This window comes from Hemitrygon akajei, chromosome 12 (assembly GCF_048418815.1).
Source record: "Hemitrygon akajei chromosome 12, sHemAka1.3, whole genome shotgun sequence".
NCBI lineage: Eukaryota > Metazoa > Chordata > Chondrichthyes > Myliobatiformes > Dasyatidae > Hemitrygon > Hemitrygon akajei.
The window spans coordinates 24,843,131-24,868,738 of NC_133135.1; the positions used below are offsets into that span (position 1 = coordinate 24,843,131).

Genomic DNA, 25,608 nt, shown 5'->3' on the forward strand with positions numbered 1-25,608 from the left:
GATAGATTGTCATAAAATTCTGGCTTACTAATGTCCTTTAGGAAGTAATTTGACTATCCTTATTGAGTCATAACTATATAGTGAGCAGTTTTGGGCCACTTATCCAAGAAAGGATGTGCTGACACTGGAGAAGCTTCAAAGGAGGTTTATAAAAATGATTCCCAGATTGAGCAGCTTGTCATATGAAGAGCGTTTGATGGCTCTATGCCTGTATTCACCAGAATTTTGAAGAATGAGGGGTGACCTAATTGAAACCTATTGAATGTTGAAAGGTCTTGATAGAGTGGATGTGAAGAGGATATTCCCTATGGTGGGAGAGGACATAGCCTCAGAATAGAGGGGTGTCCTTTTAGAACAGAAATGAGGAGGAAATTCTTTAGCCAGAGAGTGGTGAATCTGTGGAATTTGTTGCCACAGGTGGATATTGAGGTTAAGTATTCATGTTCATTTAAGGCAGAGGTTGACAGATTCTTGATAGGTCATGAAGGGATACGGTGAGAAGGCAGAAGATTAGGGCTGAGAGGGAAAATTAATCAGCCATGATGAAATGGCAGAGCAGACCTGATGGGTCAAGTAGCCTAAATCTGGTCTTTTAGCTTGTGGTCTTATTTCAGGGAGTATCAGGATAGACAATAAATGTTGGTGTTACATTTTTAACTATGAATGAATAAAAATATGCCAAATTTTTATGTTTTTCCATAATACAGTATCTAGCTGATGTTTTCTCCTTATTAAACTTTAAATGATAAAAAATTGAAGAATTGTATTTATTTGGTGCCTTATTTTAATCCAAGGAGGTGGAGGGGTCAAATGCTGACTAAATGTTTCAGAATTAGGGAGCTATATCATAGGATAAGATGTCAGATATACTGTATAGGATTAGGTTCTGCGGGAATTTTTGCTGTGGATCTTGAGGATCTCTGCTTCAGAGGGCTCTATACATAATGCGGAGATCAATAAATTTTGGAATTCAGGGGAACAAAGGGATATCAAATTAGCCATGATTTTAAATGGTGAGCATTTCCATAAGGATTTATGGCCTATCCCTCCTCCTGTTTCTTATAGTCAACAAGTCTTTAAATCACCTCTCAAAACATGGCATTTATTTTATTTCTGCAGGTAGTGAGTAATTGAGTAAAGACAGCATACAAACAGGTCCTTTGGCCCAAACAAGATACCCGGCTAAGCTTGTCTGTGCTTGGCCTATACTTCAAGGACCTGTTCAATGTGTTTTTCAAGTGTTGTTATTTTGCCATCCTCGACCACTGGCAGCTCATTCAATATTGCATTTACAGTATATTGGAAAGCAGGCAAATTTGATGGGGTTATTTACATCCTACAAGAACTTGCAACCATTTAGTCAGAAAGGTGGTTTGTGACTGGTGACGTGCCACAGGGATTGGTGTTGTTTGTTGTCTATATTGATGACTTGGATAAAAATGTAGTTGGCTGTCAATGACACCAAAACTTTGGTACATGATCTCAGATTACAACAGGGTCCTGATCAATTGGGAAAGTTTGCCAAGTAACATCAGGTGGAATTTAACTCGGACAACTAAAAAATGTTGTATTTTGGGAAGTTAAACTGGCAGAATTACATATTAAATGACAAGCCACTGGAGAACGCTGTGGCCAGAGAGAATTTGGCTGTGAATACTTAGTTCCACAGGTAGACAGTGTGGTGAAACATGTGTTTGCCAACATTGTCTTCATCAGCCAGGACAATGGGTACCAGAGCTGGGACGTCAAGTTAAATCTGTAGAAAACATTGGTGAAACCACATTTGGAAGTATTGCGTGCGGTTCCAGACTACAAGAAGGATTATATTAAAAGTCAAAGCTGAGTTTATTGTCATGTGTACAAGTATGAAAGTAAGAATGAGATACTGGTTCTGATAGAGCAAAGCTGCTGTACAGAAAGCACATTGTGTTTTGAAGCTGCCAAAGTTCAACAGATTCAGCAAGAAAATACCAGGTGAGAGAAGCCCAAAATAATTCTGTTATGGATAACCAAAGTTAGATCAGAGGTGGAGAGTCAGTAACTTTAAATTCCTGGGCGTCACTATCTCAGAGGATCTGTCCAGGACCCATCATATAAATGTAATTCTGAAGAAAGCGACAGCTCCTCTACTTCCTCAGGAGTTTGTAGAGGTTTGTCATGTCATCAAAAACCTTAGCAAACTATAGATGTGTGGTGGAAAGTGTGTTGACTGGCTGCATTACAGCCTGGTTGGGAACACAAATGCCTTTGAGTGGAAAATCCTACAGAAGGTAGTGGATTTGGCTCAGTATATCACAGGTAAACCCTCCACCTCCCCCCCCCCCCCCCAACCATTGAACACAGCTACATGAAACATTGCTGTAGAAAAGCAGCATCTATCATCAAAGATACTCACCACCCAGATCATGCTCTTTTCTCACTGCTGCCATCAGGTAGAAGGTACAGGAGCTTCAGGACTCAACCCATCAGGTTCAAGAACGGTTATTACCCCTCAACCATCAGGCTTTTGAACTACACTCATCTAAGGATCTGTTATATTGTTATTTCATACTTGCTATTTACTGCTATTTATTTGCATCTGCATTTGCACAGTTTGTTTATAGTTACTGTTCTATTGAGAGATTGAGAGGGGATCTGATTGAAACATATAAGATTATTAAGGGATTGGACAAGATAGAGGCAGGAAATATGTTCCAGATGTTGGGAGAGTCCAGTAGCAGAGGACATGGGTTGAGAATAAGGGGTAGGTCATTTAGGACAGAGTTAAGGAAAAACTCCTCCCAAAGAGTTGTGGGGGTCTGGAATGCACTGCCTCAGAAGGTAGTGGAGGCCAATTCTCTGGATGCTTTCAAGAAGGAGCTAGATAGGTATCTTATGGATAGGGGAATCAAGGGATATGGGGACAAGGCAGGAACCGGGTATTGATAGTAGATGATCAGCCATGATCTCAAAATGGCGGTGCAGGCTCAAAGGGCCGAATGGTCTACTTCTGCACCTATTGTCTATTGTCTATAGATTTGCTAAGTATGCCCGCAGAAAAAGAATCTCAGGGTTGTATGTGGTGACATGTATGTACTCTGATAATAAATTTTACTTTGAACTTTGAAGTCTTCCCGCACCTGTGCAGTTTACTGTCAATCTAGCTGATAATTGGAAATGCTTCAAATAGTGATTCACTATATATTCAGCAGCGAGCAGAGTCGGCAGGGCGGAGGGAAAATTGAAAGCGTCTATCTTTCTACACGTAAATGACATCTACAATAGCTTTCAAACTGATGAGACAGGCTTTAAATTGGACACACTGATGACAAAGTTTGAGGAGTATTTTGTCCCAAGTAAAAACAACATGTATAAAAGATATAGATTCTTTTCTTTGGACCAAGAACAAAGTGTTAGGTTTCACCAATATTTGGCCAAGTTCCACACACTGAGTAAGTCCTGTGAGTTTGGAGACTTGAGAGACAAACTAGTTAAAAGACAAAATAGTTTGTTCCGGTGAGAAGATCTAATGCTAGAAAAGGCTGTGAATATGTGTAGAGCAGAAGAAAGCACATGAGCACAAGCGAAAGAGCTGCACAGGGCAAGAACAACTGTGCACGTTGTGAAAACAGAGAGGTAGAGCACAAAGAGGGCTTCCAAAGCAACAGCATATCAAAGAGGTAGGATCAAGCAGTAAACGCACCAAATGTGGAGGTAAGCACATCCCAAAGAAATATCCAGCTTATGAAAAGTCCTGCAATAATTGTGGGAAGAAAAATTATTTTGCAAAGTGCTGCAAGAGAAAGGTGCACACGGTTGCTGCGGAAATGGAGGAAGTTTTTGTAGATTCTCGATAGACTGGAACAGATAAAACAGAATGGATTGTTCCAGAGACTGTGAATGAGATAGTAATTCCATTCAAACTTAACACCAGAGCCCAGGAGAATCCGTTGTCTATGGATGATTACAAGACTCACAAAGTTTACCCAGAGAAGTGAAAAGTGACGGGCTATACTAGAGAGAATGTTCCAGTAAAACAGGGCCATATAGTGACTTCCAAGCACAAAGGAAAGCACCTAAAGACAAAATACTGATTGTAGAAAAGCAAGTACAGCCAATATTAGGTCTGAGTGCAGGCAAAAGGCTCAACCTGGTGGAAGGAGTTTGTGTAGTGACTTCACAGACCAAAGGGGACCAGGCAACACTCAATAAAGAGTATGCAGATGTCTTTGAGGTGCTCAGATGCTTACCTGATGTAACTCATGAGACTCGTAACAGCATCCATGAGAGATCCAGAGAGGTTATTGCAAGAGAAGCACAGCTCCACTTTCCATAGCCATCTATACCAGCTACACCAGCATGAGAGTCAGGATGCTGGTCCTGAACAGAGTGATCATGAAGAAGAAGTTGCCAGTCGTGTCTCCACATCATGCAGCTGAGGTCCAGAATCTGTCTCCCATCAACTTTCATTTAGAGATTGGAAATCAAAAAGATCTCCATGATCCTCTCTGAAGTTGAAGAGAAAAAAATGAAAAGGAAGATGGGAAGGCACACAGACCCAAAGATCAGGACAACAGTACCATTTCAACACAAACCAGCAGGAAGGGTTGTTATCTATGATACACAGCCAACAGAAGGAACTACGTGAATTGAGACAGACTCAGCTGCAACTTGTGCAAAGTCTCACTGATCACATGAATGTAGTTCAGGGCTCCATTATAAGGCAGTGGATTGAATTATGGCCTCACAACAAGAACAAGAACAGAGATGAACATATAGGATCTTGGCACAAGGATGTGAAAGAAATGGGCATGTCAATCAGAGTACTCAAAAGGACACTCACTGGTATTAACGCAGCAAGTGAATGCAAGACATCTGTGGAAATAGCAATCCAAAAAGAATCATTAAGCTACCATAGAGATGGATTAAGATTGACAGAGTGAATAGGGGATAATATTTGCTCATTACAATTGAAGTTAATGTAAATATCTGTACAACAAAGCATTATTGTGTCTTGCAAGTTTATTTTTATGAGGGCATACTATTATGTTTGTTTTCCTTAAAGAGGGGAGATGTGTTATTATGTCTGTTCATAATAAAGAACATCAGTTCCTAGTGTGCAATGCAGACGGTTCACCCAGTACTGGAAGAGATGTTGGTGAACTGGGCACACATATGCTCTTGGCCGGCTGAAAGTCCTGAATAAAATGTGGTCAAGCTGAAGCCGTTCTGTAAATAAAATTGCTCTAGCATTTTTACCCACACAAGTTTGTTTTTGTTAAAGAACAAATATAACTGTTGTCACAGTTTTGGTAAACTGTATTGATTAAGACTGTAAACACAAGAGATTCAGCAGATGCTGGAAATCCAAAGCGATATACACACAAAATTCTGGAGGAGTTCAGCAACTCCGGTAGCATCTATTGAAATGAATAAACAGTCGACATTCAGGCTGAGACCCTTCTTCAGGGCTAAACAAGGTTAAGGTTGTGTCAGTTGGTTCAAGAACCAAATGGTTGAAGCTGTTCTTGAACCTGATGGTATGGGACTCCAGGTTTCTATACCTCTTGCCTGATGGTTGTTGTGAGAAGATGCTGAGAAGGTAGAGAAAATATTGATAAGGATGTTACTGGGACTAGAAAGTTTGAGTTGTAAGAAGAGACTGGATAGACTAGGGCATTTCTCCCCAGAGCATAGAAGGCTGAGGAGTGAGGTATATAAAATCACAAGGGTTGTAGTGAGGTGAATAGTCTCAGTCATTAGTCCAGCATGGGGAAGTGTAAAACCAGTGGGATAGAATTAAAGTGAGCCAGGAAAGGTTTAAAGGGGACCCGGGGGGCATTTTTCATACAGCAGATGGTAGGTATGTGGAATGAGCTGCCAAAGTGTTATTGGCAGGTATAATCATATTTAAAAGATATTTAAACAGGTACATAGAGGGGAATGGTTCAGAGGGACATTCCTCAATCTCTAGCACATGGGACTAGCTCAGGTATGGAACCCAGTCAACTTGGAAAAATTTCACTGAAGGGCCCATTTCTGATATCTAAATCTAAGGCTTTGGGACTTTAATTGCAATTCTTTATTTTGGGGTCTTTAACCTCAGAGCAGATCACTGGTTAATGAAAAGAATGTTCAGAAGGCCACACAGAATTTATTTTACAGACGTTTTATACTATTGTATGACAAAAAAGTGAATACAAATCTGGATAAGCATTGATTTATTTATTAAACACATTATTTGTAACTTTCCAGGAAAATCAATTAATACTAAAAAATTAGCATTATAATCTAAATCATTATTCCTTGATTAATGGTTTCAATTCCACAATTCACTTAATCCTGATTTCAATTGCAAAACCAACTTCACATTAATAATTTTTTAAAGAAGTACAATATTATACTATGTTTGACTACATTGCTATGACATATTTAGAACATTTGTAAAGCTCTGAAGTAGCAATACAGAATGTCTCTTACAGTGTGCATCATACAAAAATATGTCAAAGGATATTAGTTAATAAGATACAGAAAATGGTAATAATATTGCAAAGTATCTATTTTGTGATCTGCTTAAATATTTCACTCAATTTAAATTATTTATATTTATAATTATTAGTCAGCAAAATAACGGAAAGTTAGTGTGATAGGATCAACATTAAAATCAAAGAAACAGAAGTGAACAGCTAAATGAAATAAAAATAATCACACAGTGTACTTTGTAACGGTTGAGGTGTAGATTAATCATAGGTTAAATTACAAAACTACAGAATAATTTGTTTATAAACTTACCCATTATTAAACATTATTTCCATTATACTTACATTTAATGATTTGGAAGCTAAGATATATATCAGATTAAAATAAAACTTCACTTTTCTCGCACAGTTTTATCATTCTCTTTTTTCCAGTAATTGGTCTCATGATAGCGTTACAAAAATGTGGGATCTGAATCAAATTATGTGAATTAATGACATTGGCAGAAAACAGCCGTTTCTATGGATCTTGGTGAGTTAAATCGCAACTGTAGTTTCCACAAGGGTGCTCAAGGCAGACACTATCAATATAATAGAATATTACTGAAGAAAAATATATCACATTGAGAGGTGAGTGTAGATTTTAGCTATTTAATAGATAGTGAATGTCTCTGTTCTTCTACATAAAAATGTTTATTAATGAAATAACTTTCTAATAAACTAATAGTCTACTAATTTCAGCTTTTCTGCTGTCAGTAGACATAAGAAACTGTTAATGTAGTGAAAGCATGCTAATAGCAATTAATAATTTTAATATAAGCTCTGAGCATGTAGATTGTATCCCGTTGTCATTGTGTATTATATGGTTGACCTCAATTCTATAGCTTTCTGCTTAGTAAAGCACAATTTTGTTTTATAATGTGGACACTTTCCTTCCAATAATTTTAACTCATTGGAAAGTGCAAGTCTACTGAACTAGGTTTAGTAAGATAAAATCAATACTTTAGGAATAACAGTTATCTGTCATGTTATAACACGCGAATGACTAAATCAATACTTTTAAGAACATATGGATATTAAGTCATATTTCCTGCTGGACCATGTAAATTCAACAAACTTGTTAGACTGCGAGAGGAATGCCTCTATTAGGTTCATAAGCGGTTAACCGGGGTATCATTTTAATGCAATCAATGATAGGACAGACACTGTAGCAAAGAGTGCAACCTGTGCAGTTTTCATTTACTCGAGGAAGGTGCGTCTTGGGATCGAAGGTTATGGCCTACAGAGAATTAAACAAAAAACAGAGATCAGAAACAAAGCCACAGCAAAACATATGACAATCAAATTATTTTAAAAAAGCACTTTAGAGCTGTATTTAGATGAAACAATGGCAACATCTATTAAATATATAAAGAACATTTATCTAGAATGTGAATTGCTGGTGTATTTTCAATTGTCAGTGATGAACTGTAGATGGATTAAAATGGCATGCATAAGAAACACTGCATGCTGGCACACATCACTTTTTCATTTGGATTCTTGATGTATGACCTTGCTCTCATCTTCAAAATTAGCATTCATTCATTAGTTAGTTTTCTGGCTGCCAGCTTCAATCTATGAAATTACTTTCAGCCAATTGGGCGCTGAACTATAAATAGAGACAAGCTTGTTTCAAACATCCAACAATGTCACTCACTGGCTAGTCTTAATCTTGCACAAACCTATATTGGGCAACAAGTGATGTTAGCTGTGATATTGCTCAGTCTGATTATAATTTTAGAAATTAAAATATTTCTCAGCAATAATAATGTATAAATGATTAAAGCGTCATTTGTTCTAATGTTTTAAAACTCTTTGGATAATCATGGAGAGATAGAGACAAATTTTTATTTATTTTTGTTTTCTTATTTGGGTCCTTCTGGCCCAATGAGTCTGTGGCACCCAATTACATCCATATGAAATTAATCTAGGTCTTGGAATGTGGAGGGAAACCAGAGCACCCAAATGAAGCCCACAGCATCACAAGGAGAAAATACAAACTCCTTATAGTGGTGGGAATAGATAGATAGATAGATAGATAGATACTTTATTCATCCCCATGGGGAAATTCAATATTTTTTCCAATGTCCCATACACTTATTGTAGCAAAACTAATTACATACAATACTTAACTCAGTAAAAATATGATATGCATCTAAAATCACCCTCTCAAAAAGCATTAATAATAGCTTTTAAAAAGTTCTTAATTGAACCTGTGTCACTGCCACTGTAATAGCATTATGCTAACCACCATTCTACTGTGCTGCACCACTATACAACATGTTATAACATTTTAAAACATGCTATATTATAGCATAATATAATGCTGTAGTTGAATCTGTAATGAATTAAGTCTGTAAATTGTTTTCACAAAACATGGGAAATTTCAACTTTAGGCTGATTTGTGCAAACTTAACTTTGTGATAATTATTTTTGATTTACAAATATTGCCCTATATATCAGGGTTACTTAGAGTTGTTCCACTGCTTGATGGTGGAGTTCTTCAATTCTGGGAAATGAGCATGCAAAACAGATTCCTTTTTCTCTCTCCCCAAACTATTATTCTGCTGAATGTTAGAGTTATCAAATCTTCGTTATCCAAGAAGCTCGGAGACCTTGGCCTTCACCCCGCCTTGTGCAGCTGGATCCTGGACTTCCTGCCAGATCACCAGCAGGTGGTAAGCATGGGCTCCCTCACCTCCACCCCTCTGACTCTCAACACAAGTGCCCCTCAGGACTGTGTCCTAAGTCCCCTCCTTTACTCTCTGTATACCCATGACTGTGTCAGCACCCACAGCTTCAATCTGCTAATTGAATTTGCTAATGATGCTACACTGATTGGCCCAATCTCAAATAATAACGAGGTAACCTACACAGAAGAAGTAATCACCCTGACACAGTGGTGTCAAGGAAACAACCTCTCGCAAAAACAAAGGAGCTGGTTGTGGGCTATGGAGACAGGATAACCCCTATTGACATCATTGGGTCTGGGGTTGAGAGAGTGAACAGCTTTAAGTTCCTCAGCATACACATCACCGAGGATCTCATGTGATCTGTACATACCGGCTGTGTAGTGAAAAAAGCACAACAGCACCTCTTTCACCTCAGATGGTTGAAGAAGTTTGGTATGGGTCCCCAAATCCTAAGGACTTTCTACAGGGGCACAATTGAGAGCATCCTGACTGGCTGCATCTCTGCCTGTTATGGAAACTACTTCCCCTAATCGCAGGACTCTGCAAAGAGTGGTGCGGACAGCCTAGTGCATCTGAACTTCCAACTATTCAGGACATTTAACAAGACAGGTGTGTAAAAAGGGCCTGAAGGATCATTGGGGACCTGAGTCACCCCAACCACAAACTGTTCCAGCTGCTACCATCCAGGAAATGGTACCGCAGCATAAAAGCCAGGACCAACGGGCTCCGGGACAGCTTCTTCCACCAGGCCCTCAGACTGATTAATTCACGCTGATACAATTGTATTTCTGAGCTATATTGTCTGTCCTGTTGTATATACTATTTATTATAAATGACTGTAACTTGCATATTGCACATTTAGATGGAGATGAAACGTAAAGATTTTTACTCCTCATGTATGTGAAGGACGTAAGTAACAAAGTCAATTCAATTCAGATCAAAATACTTCTGCCTTTCTCATTTCCTTGAACAGATCATTTTGTGAGTGTGCATTTATAATAAAATGTTATGACTGATTATAAGAGTTAAATGTGATTCCTCCTTGGTATATGCTAAAACAAAATGGAAGGACGTGGAAATTTGTTGGATCTGTATTTCCCTCTGGCATTCACACAGAGTGGTGGGTGCTTGGAATGCACTGTCAGCGATGGTGGTAGAGGTGGATACAATAGGGTCTTTTAAGAGACTATTAGATAGGGACATGGGGCTTAGAAAAATAGAGGGCTGTACACTAGGGAAATTCTAGGCTGTTTCTAGAGTAGGTTAAACGGTGGGCACAACATTGTGGGCTGAAGGGCCTGTAATGTGCTGCAGTTTTCTATGTTTCTATGATTATGTAAGGGAAAATGGTGTTATCTTGGAGAGGGATTGTTTTGAAAAAGTTAAGAGTTCAAGTCTACAGCCTTGAGGGTAGATAATTATGAATACAGGTCCACAATCTCTTATCCAAAATTCTTGGGGCCAGTTGCATTTCAGAATTCAGAATCGTTCATATTTCAGAATCTCTCTTTATTGGTTCCGGGACCCCCTGCGGATACCAAAAAACATGTATGCTCAAGTCCCTTATTTAGCCTGTCTCAGTGTGGGTGGACTTTAGGACCTGGCGGAGTTCCACACCTATGCACATGCTCCCGTATACTTTAAATGGTCTCTAGATTACTTATAATACCTAAATAGTTGTTATACTGTATTGTTTAGGGAATAATGACAAGAAAAATATTTTATTTCCAACAAAAACATTCAATAAAACATAAAAATATACAGCTTCAAAGGAACCCAATCAAACACATGGTAAATGACTTATTGGAATAAATGTAGAATGTCACTGTCACTATAAAACTTCAGTAACTCATCTTTCTGTTTCTTTAAATCATATACAGTTGTAGTACCCACACCATATTCTTCAGTAAGATGCCACACAGACACACCACAATCAAGCTTCTGCAATCACTCTACTTTCTGTGTTATTGATAATGATATAGATAGATAGATAGATAGATACTTTATTCATCCCCATGGGGAAATTCAACATTTTTTCCAATGTCCCATACACTTGTTGTAGCAAAAACTCATTACATACAATACTTAACTCAGTAATAATATATGCATCTAAATCACTAACTCAAAAAGCATTAATAATAGCTTTAAAAAAGTTCTTAAGTCCTGGCAGTTGAATTGTAAAGCCTAATGGCATTGGGGAGTATTGACCTCTTCATCCTGTCTGAGGAGCATTGCATTGACAGTAACCTGTCGCTGAAACTGCTTCTCTTTCTCTGGATGGTGCTATGTAGAGGATGTTCAGGCTTCCTTCTCTTTTTCTCATTGTTACCCATAGGGGTATCTGCAGCTCTTTTTGACATTTTCACAGTGAAACTAAACACAAAGTCAACAGTGAACACAAAATATCACCGAGCAGCAAATGCACGTGTAACCAGTACGAGAGCTGAGCCACAACTGACGTCTAGAGGCCTCTGCTAGTGCTGCCACCTCACACCTGAGTGACGTCAGCTGTTGGTGAAAAAAACTTCGGCTTTCGGAGCTCTTTGGATTTCGGAATTTCGGATAAGGGATTGTGGACCTGTATATGTTTGTTTAGGGAAGGTGAGGTCATGGTGCAGGTGCTGGTGCCAACTGGTGCCTTATACATGACTGAAGATTGTTTAATGTTATTTCCAGTACACAGGTGTAAAGGAAAATGACATAATTGTTACTCTGGACCCATTACAGCACAAAAAAGCCCAGTAAGTTCAAGAACACAATAATAAAAAAAAACACAATAAGTATAAATGCATCATATAGTTGGTATACATAAATTGACCGAATGTCCATAAAGAGACATTAGACACAGGAGTGTCTGTACATAAAGAGACTATAACTTTATTATTGAAAAGTACTGAGGTAAGAGTCATTTTTGAGTTTTGAAAGGTATAAAAAGGGGTAATTACTTTGTGCAAAAGGGGAATCTTCTCATAGGCTTGCCAGCACTAAGCGTTGGAAATGGAAACAAGGACAATAGAGGGAGAAGGCTGTGTGAAAGTTTGTTGGATCTGTGATTCCCTCTGGCATTCTACAAATCAGCTCATTTAGCAGATGATAAATATCAGTTTGTTTTCCGTACTGCTACTTCATCAACCATTTGTTTTCCTTCTTGTATCGCATCTAACTCTAATAAATTTAATTCTTGTGGTTTAACACGTGTATAGTAATCCCCTTGTTTGTGAGTAGGTATGCGAATACAATTTGCTGAATTGGAAAAGAATGCAGAACAAATTTTAAAATAATTTCATACTCTGATGTCAATATTGTATTTGCTGTTGAATCCAACAAATTGAAATCAACATCTGTATTAACCTCCCACCATTTTCAAACACACTTGCTTTCTCTGGCATGGCAGAGGCTGAGGGGAGATCTGTTAGAGGTTTATAAGATTATGAGCAGTAAGATTTGGTGGATAGTGGGTGCCTGTTTTCCAGGGTTGATATGTCTAATACCAGGGGGCATGCATTGAAGCTGTGGAGGGGTAGGTTTAAAGCAGATGTGAGGGGTTAAGTTTTTCACTCAGAGACTGTTGGATGCCGGGAATGCACTGCCTAGTATGGTGGTAGAGGCAAATTACATTAGAGGCTTTTAAGAGACATTTAGATTGGCACATGAACATAAGGAAGATGGAGGGTTATGGACATTGTGTAGGGAGGAGGGATTAGTGCTAGAGTGATTCTGATTTGCTTTTTAGCCAGTTCAGCACAATACTGTGGGCCGAATGGCCTGTTTCTGTGATGCACTGTTATATGCTCTACTACTGAGCTACACTTCCATTTGCAATTATTCCAACAAAAAGCTCAGCAGGGAACATGTTTAACAGCTGAGTAAGCAAAATATTGTTGGAAAAGCCCAGAAAACATGATTAAAATACTTGGCTGTCAGGTAAGCAACCTTACTGGAAAACAGAATATTAAATTGCCTATATTACAAGGAAATATTGAGCAAATCAATTTTTAGAGTAGTTCAAATGAAAATCTATGTGGGTTTCACTTTTATCCAAAGGCTACATAAATACAATCCAACAAAGTTGGAAATAGTCAGTAAGTAGCTGTGGAGAGAGTACCAGTGTTAATGTCCAAAATTATTGACCTTCGGATATGCAACCAAAACTCCAAAATATGATTTGCTGTGGCTTTTCGTAAGTGTAAACTGATATAAAGTCACCTCGCACAGCAGCACAGAACTGGCAATGGTGAATTGAGCTTCTTCCTGCCCAGTTTTCTTTTCCATTAAAGTTAATGAAATAGAACATATGGGGGAATACAAAATGGGCTGCCAGTGCTATACTACGCGAGACGAGTTTCCATTCTGCTTCTTACATCTGAAAAGATATAACTGAAAATCGCTTTATAACTGAAGATTAAAGCCAAATTTATTTAACCACTAAAAATCATGCAAATTTAGTACCCAGAGTGAATTATAACAAAGACTAACTGTAACAAGCCCCAAGCTGAAGTAAATGTGAAAAATGTACTGGAGTGACACAATAGATGTCAAACTCCATGCCTGCTGCTCCACACTGCTTTGTAGCCCCGATGTTCCTTTGCATGCTTCAATTTTCTACTATTGTCAACTGGCAGGGTATTGACAAATTACTTCATGTGAACTGTTGTCAGCCAACAATAGAGTGTATGCTTTTGAACTCATGAGGTGTCAGTTAGATGACAAAAGCTAGACAAATCCTGAAATACTTGAAACGTGTTGGGGGGGGGGGGGGAGAAATATCAAGATTATCTATTATGTGCGATTGATTTTAAAACTAATCTCTGAAACTAGTTCTTTTGAAATCCTAGCATGTATGAAATCAGGTCCAGGGGATTTTTAGCTCTTGATCCCAGAAAAATTCTCTAATTTTTTAAAAATATTAATTACTTAAGAACTTTAATCTCATTAGACTCTGGCTCCCTACAATTTCCAGTAAAATATTAGTGTTAGCTAGTGTGACAGATGCACATACTAAACTTTTAACATGTGTATCATTTTCTTGTTTATCATTATAAAGTTCCAATATTAAAGTTCAAAGTACATTTATTATCAAGGTGTGTAAGTATTATACAGCCTTGGGATTTCTTTCCTAATAGGCAGCCACGAAACAAAGAAACCCAAAATAACCATTAAAAAAGGAAGACTGTCTAACACCCAATGTGCAGAGATGAAAAAGCAAATCAGAATCAGGTTTATTATCACCGGCATGTGACATGAAATTTGTTAACTTAGCAGCAGCAGTTCAATGCAATACATTACCTGGAGGGAAAAAAACAAAACAAATGAATAATAATAATAATAATAATAATAATAATAATAATAATAATAATAATAATAATAATAATAATAATAATAATAATAATAATAATAATAATAATAAATCTATTACTGTATACAGAATAGATTAAAAATTGTGCAAAAAACAGAAATATTATATATTTAAAAAGTGAGGTAGTGTCCAAGGGTTCAATGTCCATTTAGGAATCAGATGGCAGAGGGGAAGAAGTTGTTCCTGAATCGCTGAGTGTGTGCCTTCAGGCTTCTGTACTTCCTACCCGATGGTAACAGTGAGAAAAGGGCATTCCCTGGGTGCTGGAGGTCCTTAATAATGGACGCTGCCTTTCTGAGACATCGGTCCTTGAAGATTTTCTGGGTATTTTGTAGGCTAGTACCCAAGATGGAGCCGACTAAATTTGCAACCCTCTGCAGCTTCTTTCGGTCCTGTGCAGTAGTAACCCCCCCCCCCCACCCCCATACCAGACAGTGACTCAGCCTGTCAGAATGCTCTCCACAGTACAACTACAGAAGTTTTTGAGTGTATTTCTTGATATACCAAATCTCTTCAAACTCCTAATTAAGTATAGCCACTGTCTTGCCTTTTTTATAACTGCATTAATATGTTGGGACCAGGTTAGATCCTCAGAGATCTTGACACTCAGAACTTGAAGCTGCTCACTCTCTCCACTTCTGATCCCTCTATGAGGATTGGTATATGTTCCTTGTCTTACCCTTCCTGAAGTCCACAATCAGCTCTTTCGTCTTACTGACATTGAGTGCCAGGTTGTTGCTGTGGCATCACTCCACTAGTTGGCATATCTCACTCCTGTACATCCTCTTGTCTCCACCTGAGATTCTACCAACAATGGTTATATCGACAGCAAATACAGAGAGTAGAGCAGTGGGCTAGGCACACACCCCTGAGGTGCATCAGTGTTGATTGTCAATGAGGAGAAGATGTTATCACCATTCCACACAGATTGTGATCTTCTGATTAGGGAGTCGAGGATCCAACTGCAGAGGGAGGTACAGAGGCCCAGGTTCTGCAACGTCCCAATGAGGGTTGTGAGAATGATAGTATTAAATGCTGAGCTATAGTCGATGAACAGCATCCTGACGTAGGCCTTTGTATTGTCCGGGTGGTCTAAAGCCATCTGAAGAGCCATTGAGATTGCATCTGCCATTGACCTATTGTGGCGATAGGCAAATTGCAATGGGTACAGGTCCTTGCTGAGGCAGGTGTTCATTCTAGTTATGACCAACCACTCAAAGCATTTCATCACTGTAGATGTAAGTGCTACCAGGTGATAGTCATTAAGGCAGCTCACATTATTCTTCTTAGGCACTGGAGTAATTGTTGCCTTTTTGAAGCAAGTGGGAACTTCCACCCGTAGCAGTGAGAGGTTGAAATTGTCCTTGAATACTCCTGCCAGTTGGTTGGGACAAGTTTTCAGAGCCTTGCCAGGTAATCCGTCAGGGCCTTCTGCCTTGCAAGGATTCACTCTCTTTAAAAACAGCATAACATCGGCCTCTGAGACAGAGATCACAGGGTCATCAGGTGCAGCAGGGATCTTCACAGCTGTAGTTGTATTCTCCCTTTCAAAGTGGGCATAGAAGGCGTTGCGTTCACCTGGTAGTGAAGTATCGCTGCTGTTCATGCTATTGGGTTTCGCTTTGTAGGAAGTAATGTCTTGTAAACCCTGCCAGACTTGTCATGCTTCCAATGTCACCTCCAACCTCATTTGAAATTGTCTCTTTGCCCTTAAAATAGCCCTCCACAAATCATACCTGGTTTTCTGGTACAGGCCTGGGTCACCAGACTTGAATGCCACAGATCTAGCCTTCAGCAGATGACGTATCTCCTGGTTCATCCATGGATTTTGGTTTGGGAATGTACTGTAAGTCATCCACACAGGTTTTAATGAAGTCAGTAACAACTGCAGCATACTCATCCAGGTTCGAAGATGAATCCCTGAATACAGTCCAGTCCACCGATTCAAAGCAGTCCTGTAGGCGCCCCCGTGCTTCCCTTGTCCAAACCTTCTTGGTCCTCACTGCTGGTGCTGCAGTCTTCAGTCTCTGCCTGTACGCGGGGAGTAGAAGTACAGCCAGGTGATCAGACTTCCCGAAGTGAGGGCGTGGAATAGCACGGTAGGCATTCTTGATTATGGTGTAGCAATGGTCCAGTGTGTTGTTTCCTCTAGCATTGCAAGAGATCTGTTGATGGTAATTGCTCAGTGATTTTTTCAGACTGGCCTGGCTAAAATCTCCCAAAATGATGATGAAGACATTAGGATGTGCTGTTTCATGCATGTTGATCTCATTGCTCAGATCATCTAAAGCCTGATTGACATTGGCCTGAGGTGGAATGGATACTGCTACCAAAATGAGCGTGGAAAACACTTGTGGTAGGTAAAAATGACGACACCTCACTGCTAAATATTCCAGGTCTGGTGCACTCATGTATTTGTGCACCAAGAAGGGTTGATCATGAGGAAAACTCCTCCACCTCTGCTTTTGAGGGACTGATGCAAACAATAAACGCAAGCAACAGCGTTCTGAACTGGTCCACAAAGAGAGTTGTCCCCAAGCCTTTGGTTCAACGCAGAGCAGAGCAGCCAGCTGAGCTGGCCTGTCCCTCACCTCCTTTTCTGACACCCTGGCCCGGTGCCTACATTGTCATCTAAGTATCAGGTTCAGTTGTTCTGATCCACTCTGGGGCTTGGACCCCGCCACCTCAATTCCGTTTGACCTGGCACTTAAATCGTCATTCAAATTTCTGTCCAAAGAGACATGCACTTTTTTTTCTAATTGTCAATTCAAATGCTCTTGCAATTATTTGTTTTCCTTTGATTTTCCCCTAACCTTTATATTTTTGCTCTGCTAACACTTAAAGTTTCTTTTTGGAAACATATGCTATCTGTAACGGTTAGCTTCTCCGATCTTGGCAACTTACTTGCTAATGTTTTGTCACTGTGCTGTTGATCACAATCACAATCAATGTCTCCTCGCATTGTGACAAATCATTTGCAAGTAAATTGCCAAGATTGGAGAACTGATCAAACTAAACGTCAACTGCCCAAGCTACACATTTCCAGCCATAAGACATAGGAGCAGAATTAGCCCATTCAGCCCATCGAGTCTGCTCCACCTTTCCATCATGGCTGATCCCAGATCCCACTCAACCCCATATACCTGCCTTCTCACCATATCCTTTGATGCCCTGACTGATCAGGAAATGATCAACTTCCACTTTAAATATACAGATGGGCTTGGCCTCCACTGTAATCTGTGGCAGAGCATTCCACAGACTTACTACTCTCTGGCTAAAAAAATCTTCATTATCCCTGTTCTAAAGGGTCACCCCTTAATTTTGTCCTCTAGTTCTGGATGCCCCCATCATTGGAAACATCCTCTCCTCATCCACCCTATCTAGTCATTTCAACATTCAGTAGGTTTCAATGAGATTTGCGCCCCCCCCCCACATTCCTCTAAATTTCAATGAGTACAGGCCCAAAGCTGCCAAACACTCCTTATATGTTAACCCCTTTATTCCCAGAATCATCCTCGTGAACCTGCTCTGGACTCTATGCTTAACCTCTCTAGTCATTCCCTAAGAAAAAAAAGGTATTCTTAGTTCTGTAGAAGCACTGGTCTAAGGCCAAGTATCCTGCGGCAAGTTATTCGCTTCCAGACACCCAAGTAATGTTCCACCATCTACAAGGCCCAGTCAAGAATGTGATACACTTGCTCCTTCAAACAGCTTCACCAGGTCAAAGTATCTACTTTGTTTGGCTCTCCATGCTTGAAATATCCTTCTTCTCCAACACCAGTCCACAGTGGTTGCATGTGTAATCGCCACAAAGATCACTAAAGCTACTTGCTCCGACCACTGCAACAGCACCTCCTGAACCCATGATTTCCAATATCAAGAAGGACAACAGCTTCAGATGCAGGGGAAAACCACCACCTTCAAATTCCCCTCCTGGCTCCACACTATCCTGACTGGTGATTGGGTCACCATGTCATCATGTAATTCATCGTTGCTGGTTCAATGGTAGTGTAGTGGTGAGCACAGTGCAAATGACACAGGTTCAATTCCTGCTGTTGACTGTAAGGAGTTTCTACATTCTCCCCATGACCTCATGGGCTTTACTCCAGGTGCTCCAGTTTCCTCCCACATTCCAAAGATGAACTGGTTGGCAGGTTAACTGGGTCATTGTAAATTGTCCTTTGATTAAGCCTGGGTTAAATCAGGGGTTGCTGGGCGGTGAGGCCTGAAGGGCTGGCAGAGTCTACTCCATGTTGTTTCTCAATAAATAAGTAAATAAAAATACTAAAACTCCCCCAAACAGCATTGCGGAGTATTTCTAGCTTTGTTGTATTCAATTAAGTAGCTTAGGATGAAAGTGAAACCCACATATATTTTCATTCCAAATACCTTTTATGTTTTATGTTTACCTTTTAAGGTGGCTTAGGTTTAAAAAAGTGACTAACCACCACCTTCTCAAAGATCGTTAGCAATGGGCAATAATTACTGCCTTGCCACTAATGCCCTGTAATTGAAAATGAATGGGAAAAGAGAAAATCAGAGAGTAATTATTACACAAGTGTCAAACACTGAGACATTCTCCAAGCTGACAAGAGTACTGAGAATGATTTGCAGTATCTTTCATAATATTACTCCTTTTTCTGTCCATACTTAATATAATCATAGAATCGTAATGCTTAACAGCAAGCCCTCAGGCCAAACAAGTCCATGCCAACAATCAGTCACCAATCCTACCCAATTCTATATTTTTCTTCCCATATTCCCATTCTCCCCTTTGATCCTACTTTTCATTCTAAACCAGGAGTAACTTACAGCAGCCAATTAAGTAACTGATATGTCTTTTGGATATGAGAGGAACCTGGAACTTGGATAGCAGTAGAAGGATCAGTCCGAGTCAGTATGGATTTATGAAGGGAAAATCATGCTTGACTAATCTTCCGGAGTTTTTTGAGGATGTAAGTATGAAAATGGAAAAGGGAGAGCCAGTGGATGTAGTGTACCTGGACTTCCAGAAAGCTTTTGATAAAGTCACACATAGGAGATGAGTGGGCAAAATTAGGGCACATGGTATTGGGGGCAGAGTACTGACATGGATTGAAAATTGGCTGGCTGACAGGAAACAAAGAGTAGTGATTAACGGGTCCCTTTCGGAATGGCAGGCTGTGACCAGTGGGGTACCACAAGGTTCGGTGCTGGGACCGCAGCTGTTTACAATATACATTAATGATTTAGATGAAGGGATTAAAAGTAACATTAGCAAATTTGCTGATGACACAAAGCTGGGTGGCAGTGTGAAATGTTAGGAGGATGTTTTGAGAATGCAGGGTGACTTGGACAGGGTGGGTGAGTGGGCAAATGTATGGCAGATGCAGTTTAATGTGGATAAATGTGAGGTTATCCACTTTGGTGGCAAGAACAGGAAGGCAGATTACTATCTAAATGGAGTCAAGTTAGGAAAAGGGGAAGTACAACGAGATCTAGGTGTTCTTGTGCATCAGTCAATGAAAGCAAGCATGCAGGTACAGCAGGCAGTGAAGAAAGCTAATGGCATACTGGCTTTTAAACAAGAGGAATTGAGTATAGGAGTAAAGAGGTCCTTCTGCAGCTGTACAGGCCCCTGGTGAGACCCCACCTGGAGTATTGTGTGCAGTTTTGGAGGAGTCGAACGGTTCGCTGGATGAGCTCCACCGAGTGCACTAAACTGACTGAACTTTGATAAGTTGGCGCCTTTTGTTTTTTTCTTGTATATATATATATATATTGTATTGCCTAATACTCTTTTAATCTTAGTAAACTCTTTAAAGTGTATTTCATACCGGTATTTGTTGTGAGTTTGATACTGGTGGCGGGCACGAGGCATAAACGCGATTCTCACAGCACCTGCGTGTACGGGAGGTAGGTTGGTGTGTGGCTGAATCTCCTTTTCCCCTAGACATATACCAGCCTGTTGGGTAAGTGTTACATTTGTGGGGGCTCGTCCGGGATTGGATTGTCAGGGGGCTGTGGAATCGCGCAGGTAGTGAGCGGGGATGGACAGAGATAAAATTGTTCGCTGGTGCGGATTTGAAGGTGTACCGGTACAGTATGCATGCGTAGTGAGTGGAGTGGATTTTTGAGTTTCGGGAGACACGGTAGTGTGGGGGTTAAGTTTGGTGAAGGGTATGGGGCAGGTAGAATTGGTAGCTAGACGGTGTGGTAAAGAGATGGAGTCTAGCTGGGTGTTGGTTAGTATGAGTGTTGACGTCAGGACGTTGGAACTGCCGGCGACGGTCAGTGTACCGGGGGAGGAGGGGCTGTGGGGGCTCCACCCCTTCTCCAAGGATGAGGCTGAGGAGACATCGGAGGAGGAGCTAGAGCTAGAGGAAAACCCCAGAGAGGTGGCAGGCACTAGCAAAGGGAGGAGGGAGGAGGGAGTCGTGACTAGGCCCCGCCCCCCAGGTAGGGGAGAAGCCTCGGAGCTGGCAGCCGCACTTAACTCCCTGGTGGGAGTGGCCGAGAGGCCATGGCTGAAGCTGGGGGTGTTCTCCGGAGCCAATCCGACTCCGGACGGGGAGGTGGACTATGAGACCTGGATCGAGCATACGTCCTTGATGTTAGAGGAGTGGCCAGGCTCAGAGGAGGAGAAGCGGCAGCGATTGGTGGGAAGTTTGAGGGGTTTAGCAGCCAAAACAGTTCGGGAGTTGAAAGCGGAGAAGCCTGGGGCCTCAGTGGAGGAATGTATAGACGTTTTGGAGGGAGCGTTTGGGTTGTCAGGGGAACCCTGGCTGCTTTTAGCAGAGTTCCAACGCCTGGAACAATGGAGAGGGGAAAAGCTCTCCGAGTACATATTTAGGATGGAGGGGATGCTCTCGGGGCTGCGGCGCCGGGGGGTAGTGAAGGCGCCTGACGTGGCTAGCGTGAGGATGAGTCAGTTATTCAGTGGCTCTCTGGAGGAGGACAAGGTGGCGTGGACTATTTGGCAGGCTTATAGGAAAGGCCCCCCCTCCATCGTTCGGGCAACTGATTAGAGAGGTGCGGGAGGAAGTGAGAGCGTTGGGGCGGAAAAGGGGCGCGGGCCTACAGAGGCGATCATCAGCAATACAGGAAGTGGTGGCTGGTTGGAGGAATGACAACCCACCGAGGGGTAGAGAACCCCTTCTGGAGGGGAGGGACAGGGGAGATACCCACTCTCAGGGGCGACCAGTGCCGTGGGTTGGGAGTGGGAGTCATCCTGGGAGAGGAGGGGCGGCAGGCAGCGTGTGCTTTAACTGTGGGAAAGAGGGGCATTTCAGGCGGGACTGTGGGCGGCCGAGGGTGTGCTATAGCTGTGGGGAGGAGGGACACTTTAGGTGGGATTGTGAGAGACAAGGAGTTCCGCGGAGGACAAGCCCCCCTGCGACTAAGAAGGGGGAGGTGTCAGGAAACTTAGGAGAGGCTCAGTGAGGGAACGGACTGGAGCCTCTGGAGGAAAACGTTCCCAGAGATCAGCCAGGGGACCACTGGGTGCCCACACCTCTATTCCAGATGGGCTGGTAGGACCTCATGCCAGTGTGGGTCTACGGATAGAGGGAGTTTACGCAAAAGCCGTTCTGGATACGGGATCGCAGGTGACCTTATTGTACCGGTCTTTCTACAACCAATATCTAAAGCATTTGCCCGTAACCCCATTTGACGCCCTGCAGATTTGGGGTGTGAGCGAGGGTGACTACCCGTACGATGGGTACCTATCAGTGAGATTGGAGTTCTCGGAGGGCGATGTGGGAGTGTCCGAAGCTATTGAGACGTTGGTGTTGGTGTGTCCTGACCCGGTGGAAACCGGTGGTGCTGCCCTCCTGGTGGGGACTAATTCCCCTGATGTGCGACGGCTCCTGGGAGCTTGTAAGGAGAAAGCGGGGGGAAGACTTTCTGGAGACCCTCTCGGTGCATCCAGTGTTTCGAGCAGTGTTCGAAGAAGGGGTTGCCTCCCTAGGACTGGTCCCGGAGTGTAAACGAGGGACGGTGTGGTGTTCGCAGGCGAGGCCCAAGGTGATCCGACCCGGGGAGGTAGCACTAGTGATGGGGACCCCCAGATTCCCAGGAGTGCCGACGGGCGAAGCCCTGTTAGTAGATGCCCCGGACGATCTTGAAGGGGAGACACGATTTCCGGCGGGGGCGCTGATGAGGCCCGAAGTGCAGAGACCAGGGGTGGTACATGCGAGGCGTATAGCTATAAGTGTCAGGAACACCACGGCAAGAGAAATCACCTTTAAGAGGGGAATGCCGCTGGCACATCTGTTCCCAGTGACGATAATGTCTAGCGCACCAGTGAGGACCCCTAACGGGGAGGGATCGGAGCATCGAAGGGAGCTGACGGCTGAAGTCTTTAACTTCGGGGATTCCCCTGTGTCGCCGGAGTGGAAACACAGGCTAGTGGGGAAGATGCTGAAGATGGAAGCTGTTTTTTCTCGGGGCGAGTTTGATGTTGGCTGCTCCAAAAGCACTCGCCACACCATCCGGGTGACGGAGGACACCCTGTTCCGAGAGAGATCCCGGCGGCTGGCTCCGGCAGATGTTGAGGACATGCGGCAGCACTTGTGCAAGTTGAAGGATGCCGGAATCATAGCTGAGTCCCGAAGTCCTTATGCGTCCCCAATAGTGGTGGCACGGAAGAAGAATGGGTGAGTGCGCATGTGTGTTGACTACAGGACGTTGAATCGGCGAACTGTCCCTGATCAATATACTGTCCCAAGAGTCGAGGATGCGCTGGCCTGCCTGAGCGGTGCGAAGTGGTTCAGTGTGCTGGATTTAAGAAGTGGGTATTACCAGATCCCGATGAGTGCGGGCGATAAAGAGAAGACCGCTTTTATCTGCCCGCTGGGGTTCTTTCAGTTCGAACGAATGCCCCAAGGCATATCGGGAGCCCCAGCCACCTTCCAGAGGCTCATGGAGAGAACTGTGGGGGATATGAATCTGTTAGAGGTGCTGGTGTACGTGGACGATTTGATAGTGTTTGGATCGACTTTGGAGGAACATGAGGAGAGGCTGTTGAAGGTGTTGGGCCGGCTTAATGAAGAAGGGTTGAAGCTTTCCCTGGACAAATGCCAGTTCTGCAAGTCATCGGTTAGCTACGTTGGCCATATCATTTCGCGAGAGGGAGTGGCTACTGATCCAACCAAGATAGAGGCCGTGACCACCTGGCAGAGACCCCAGAAAGTGGGTGCTCTGCACTCATTTTTGGGGTTCTGTGGGTATTACCGGCGATTTGTGAAAGGATACGCCAAAGTGTGTCACCCGTTGACTCAGCTGTTGTGTGGCTATCCCCCGGTGGGGAAGAAAAGGACGGGGGACCAGAGGCAGGACGCTGGAGGATACTGGAACCCGGCGGAACCTTTTGGCTCGAGATGGGATGATCAATGTGAAGAGGCGTTCCAATCTTTGAAAAGGGCACTGACCCAGGCCCCGGTGTTGGCTTTTGCCGATCCCCAGAAGCCATATGTGCTGCACACTGACGCCAGCCGAGAGGGTCTACGGCTGTTCTGTACCAGGAGCATGGCAAAGCATTGAGGCCGGTAGCCTTTGTCAGCCGAAGCTTGTCGCCATCGGAGAGAAACTATCCCACTCACAAGTTGGAGTTCCTGGCGCTGAAGTGGGCGGTGGTGGACAAGTTGGGCGATTACCTGTACGGAGCCAAGTTTGAGGTGCGAACGGATAACAATCTTCTCACTTATATTTTGACTTCAGCGAAGCTGGATGCCACAGGACATTGGTGGCTGGCGGCCTTGTCGGTATATGATTTCAGCCTGAGGTACAGGCCCTGAAACAAGAATGTCGATGCGGATGCTTTGTCTCGTCGGGAGCCGGGGGAACAGGAGAGGGACGAGGAGTGGGAGAGTGTCCCTGCCCCTGGAGTGAAGGCGATGTGTCAGTTTGCTATCACCGTGAAGGCCGAGGGAAGAGGGAGGCTGGAACGAACCGTGGACCTTTTGGGGGGTTTTGATGATGCCATACCCCTAGCTTTCTGTGACCTGACCGCACTGCGGACTAAACAGTTGCCGGAACTGAGTCCGGGGGAAGTGGCAGCTGCTCAGCAAAATGACCCGGGCATTGGCACAGTGTGGAGAGCGGTTGAGAGGGGGGATGGGGCGTTGGCTGAGAAGGCGAAACACCCATTCATGCCCCTGTTGTTGAAGGAGTGGTCTCGGTTAAAGTTAAAGAACCAAATCTTGTACCGGGTAACGGCGCCTCCGGACCAACCCCACTGTTGGCAACTGGTCCTGCCGGAGGAGTATCGGCAGGCTGTACTCCAGGCCCTACATGATGATTCTGGACACTTGGGGGTGGAAAAGACCTATGGATTACTCAAAGACCAGTTCTACTGGCCCCGGATGAGGGGGGAAATTGAAGAATACTGTAGGGGCTGCAGTCGTTGCATCCGGAGGAAGACCCCACCCGCGTTGGCGGCTCCACTGTCGCACTTGCAGAGTGCGGGACCTCTGGACCTGGTATGTATGGATTTTCTGTCGATTGAGCCTGACACCAGCAACACCGCAAATGTCTTAGTCATCACCGATCATTACACTCGCTATGCTCAGGCATTTCCCACTAAGGATCAGAAGGCGACGACAGTGGCGAAGGTGTTATGGGAGAAGTATTTTGTTCATTACGGCCTTCCCAGGCGAATCCATAGCGATCAGGGGCGGGACTTTGAGACCCGCCTTATCCATGAATTACTGACTATGCTTGGGGTTGAGAAATCCAGGACTACCCCTTATCACCCACAGGGAGATCCGCAGCCAGAGAGGTTCAACCGGACCCTGTTGGATATGCTCGGGACGCTGGAGATTGGGCAGAAAAGCAGGTGGAGTCGTCATATTGGACAATTGGTTCACTGTTACAATTGTACTCGCAATGACGCTACAGGATATTCGCCCTATTATCTGATGTTCAGGCGGGAAGCGAGGTTGCCCATTGACTTGTGTTTTGGGGGTGAAGTGGGTGAATTACCTGGGAAGTCCCATCTAAAGTATGTGTCCGACATGAAGAGGGAGTTACAGCGGGCGTACGAGTTGGCCGAGGTGGCGGCTACCAAACAAAATCAGAGGAATAA

The 25,608-nt window shown here is 43.0% G+C and overlaps 1 protein-coding gene across 2 annotated transcripts in view; it reads right to left on the reverse strand.

Annotated features, from left to right (window-relative positions):
- Nucleotides 1–6,183: 6,183 nt before the first annotated feature.
- Nucleotides 6,184–25,608, reverse strand: part of LOC140736808 (dihydropyrimidine dehydrogenase [NADP(+)]-like) — an 888,868-nt gene continuing 869,443 nt past the window's right edge. For both annotated transcript variants that reach the window (XM_073062742.1, XM_073062741.1), the window contains exon 23: nt 6,184–7,734. In XM_073062742.1, coding sequence (XP_072918843.1) covers nt 7,576–7,734 — 159 coding nt within the window. In that variant the 3' untranslated portion in view covers nt 6,184–7,575. The remainder of the gene's footprint in view (nt 7,735–25,608) is intronic.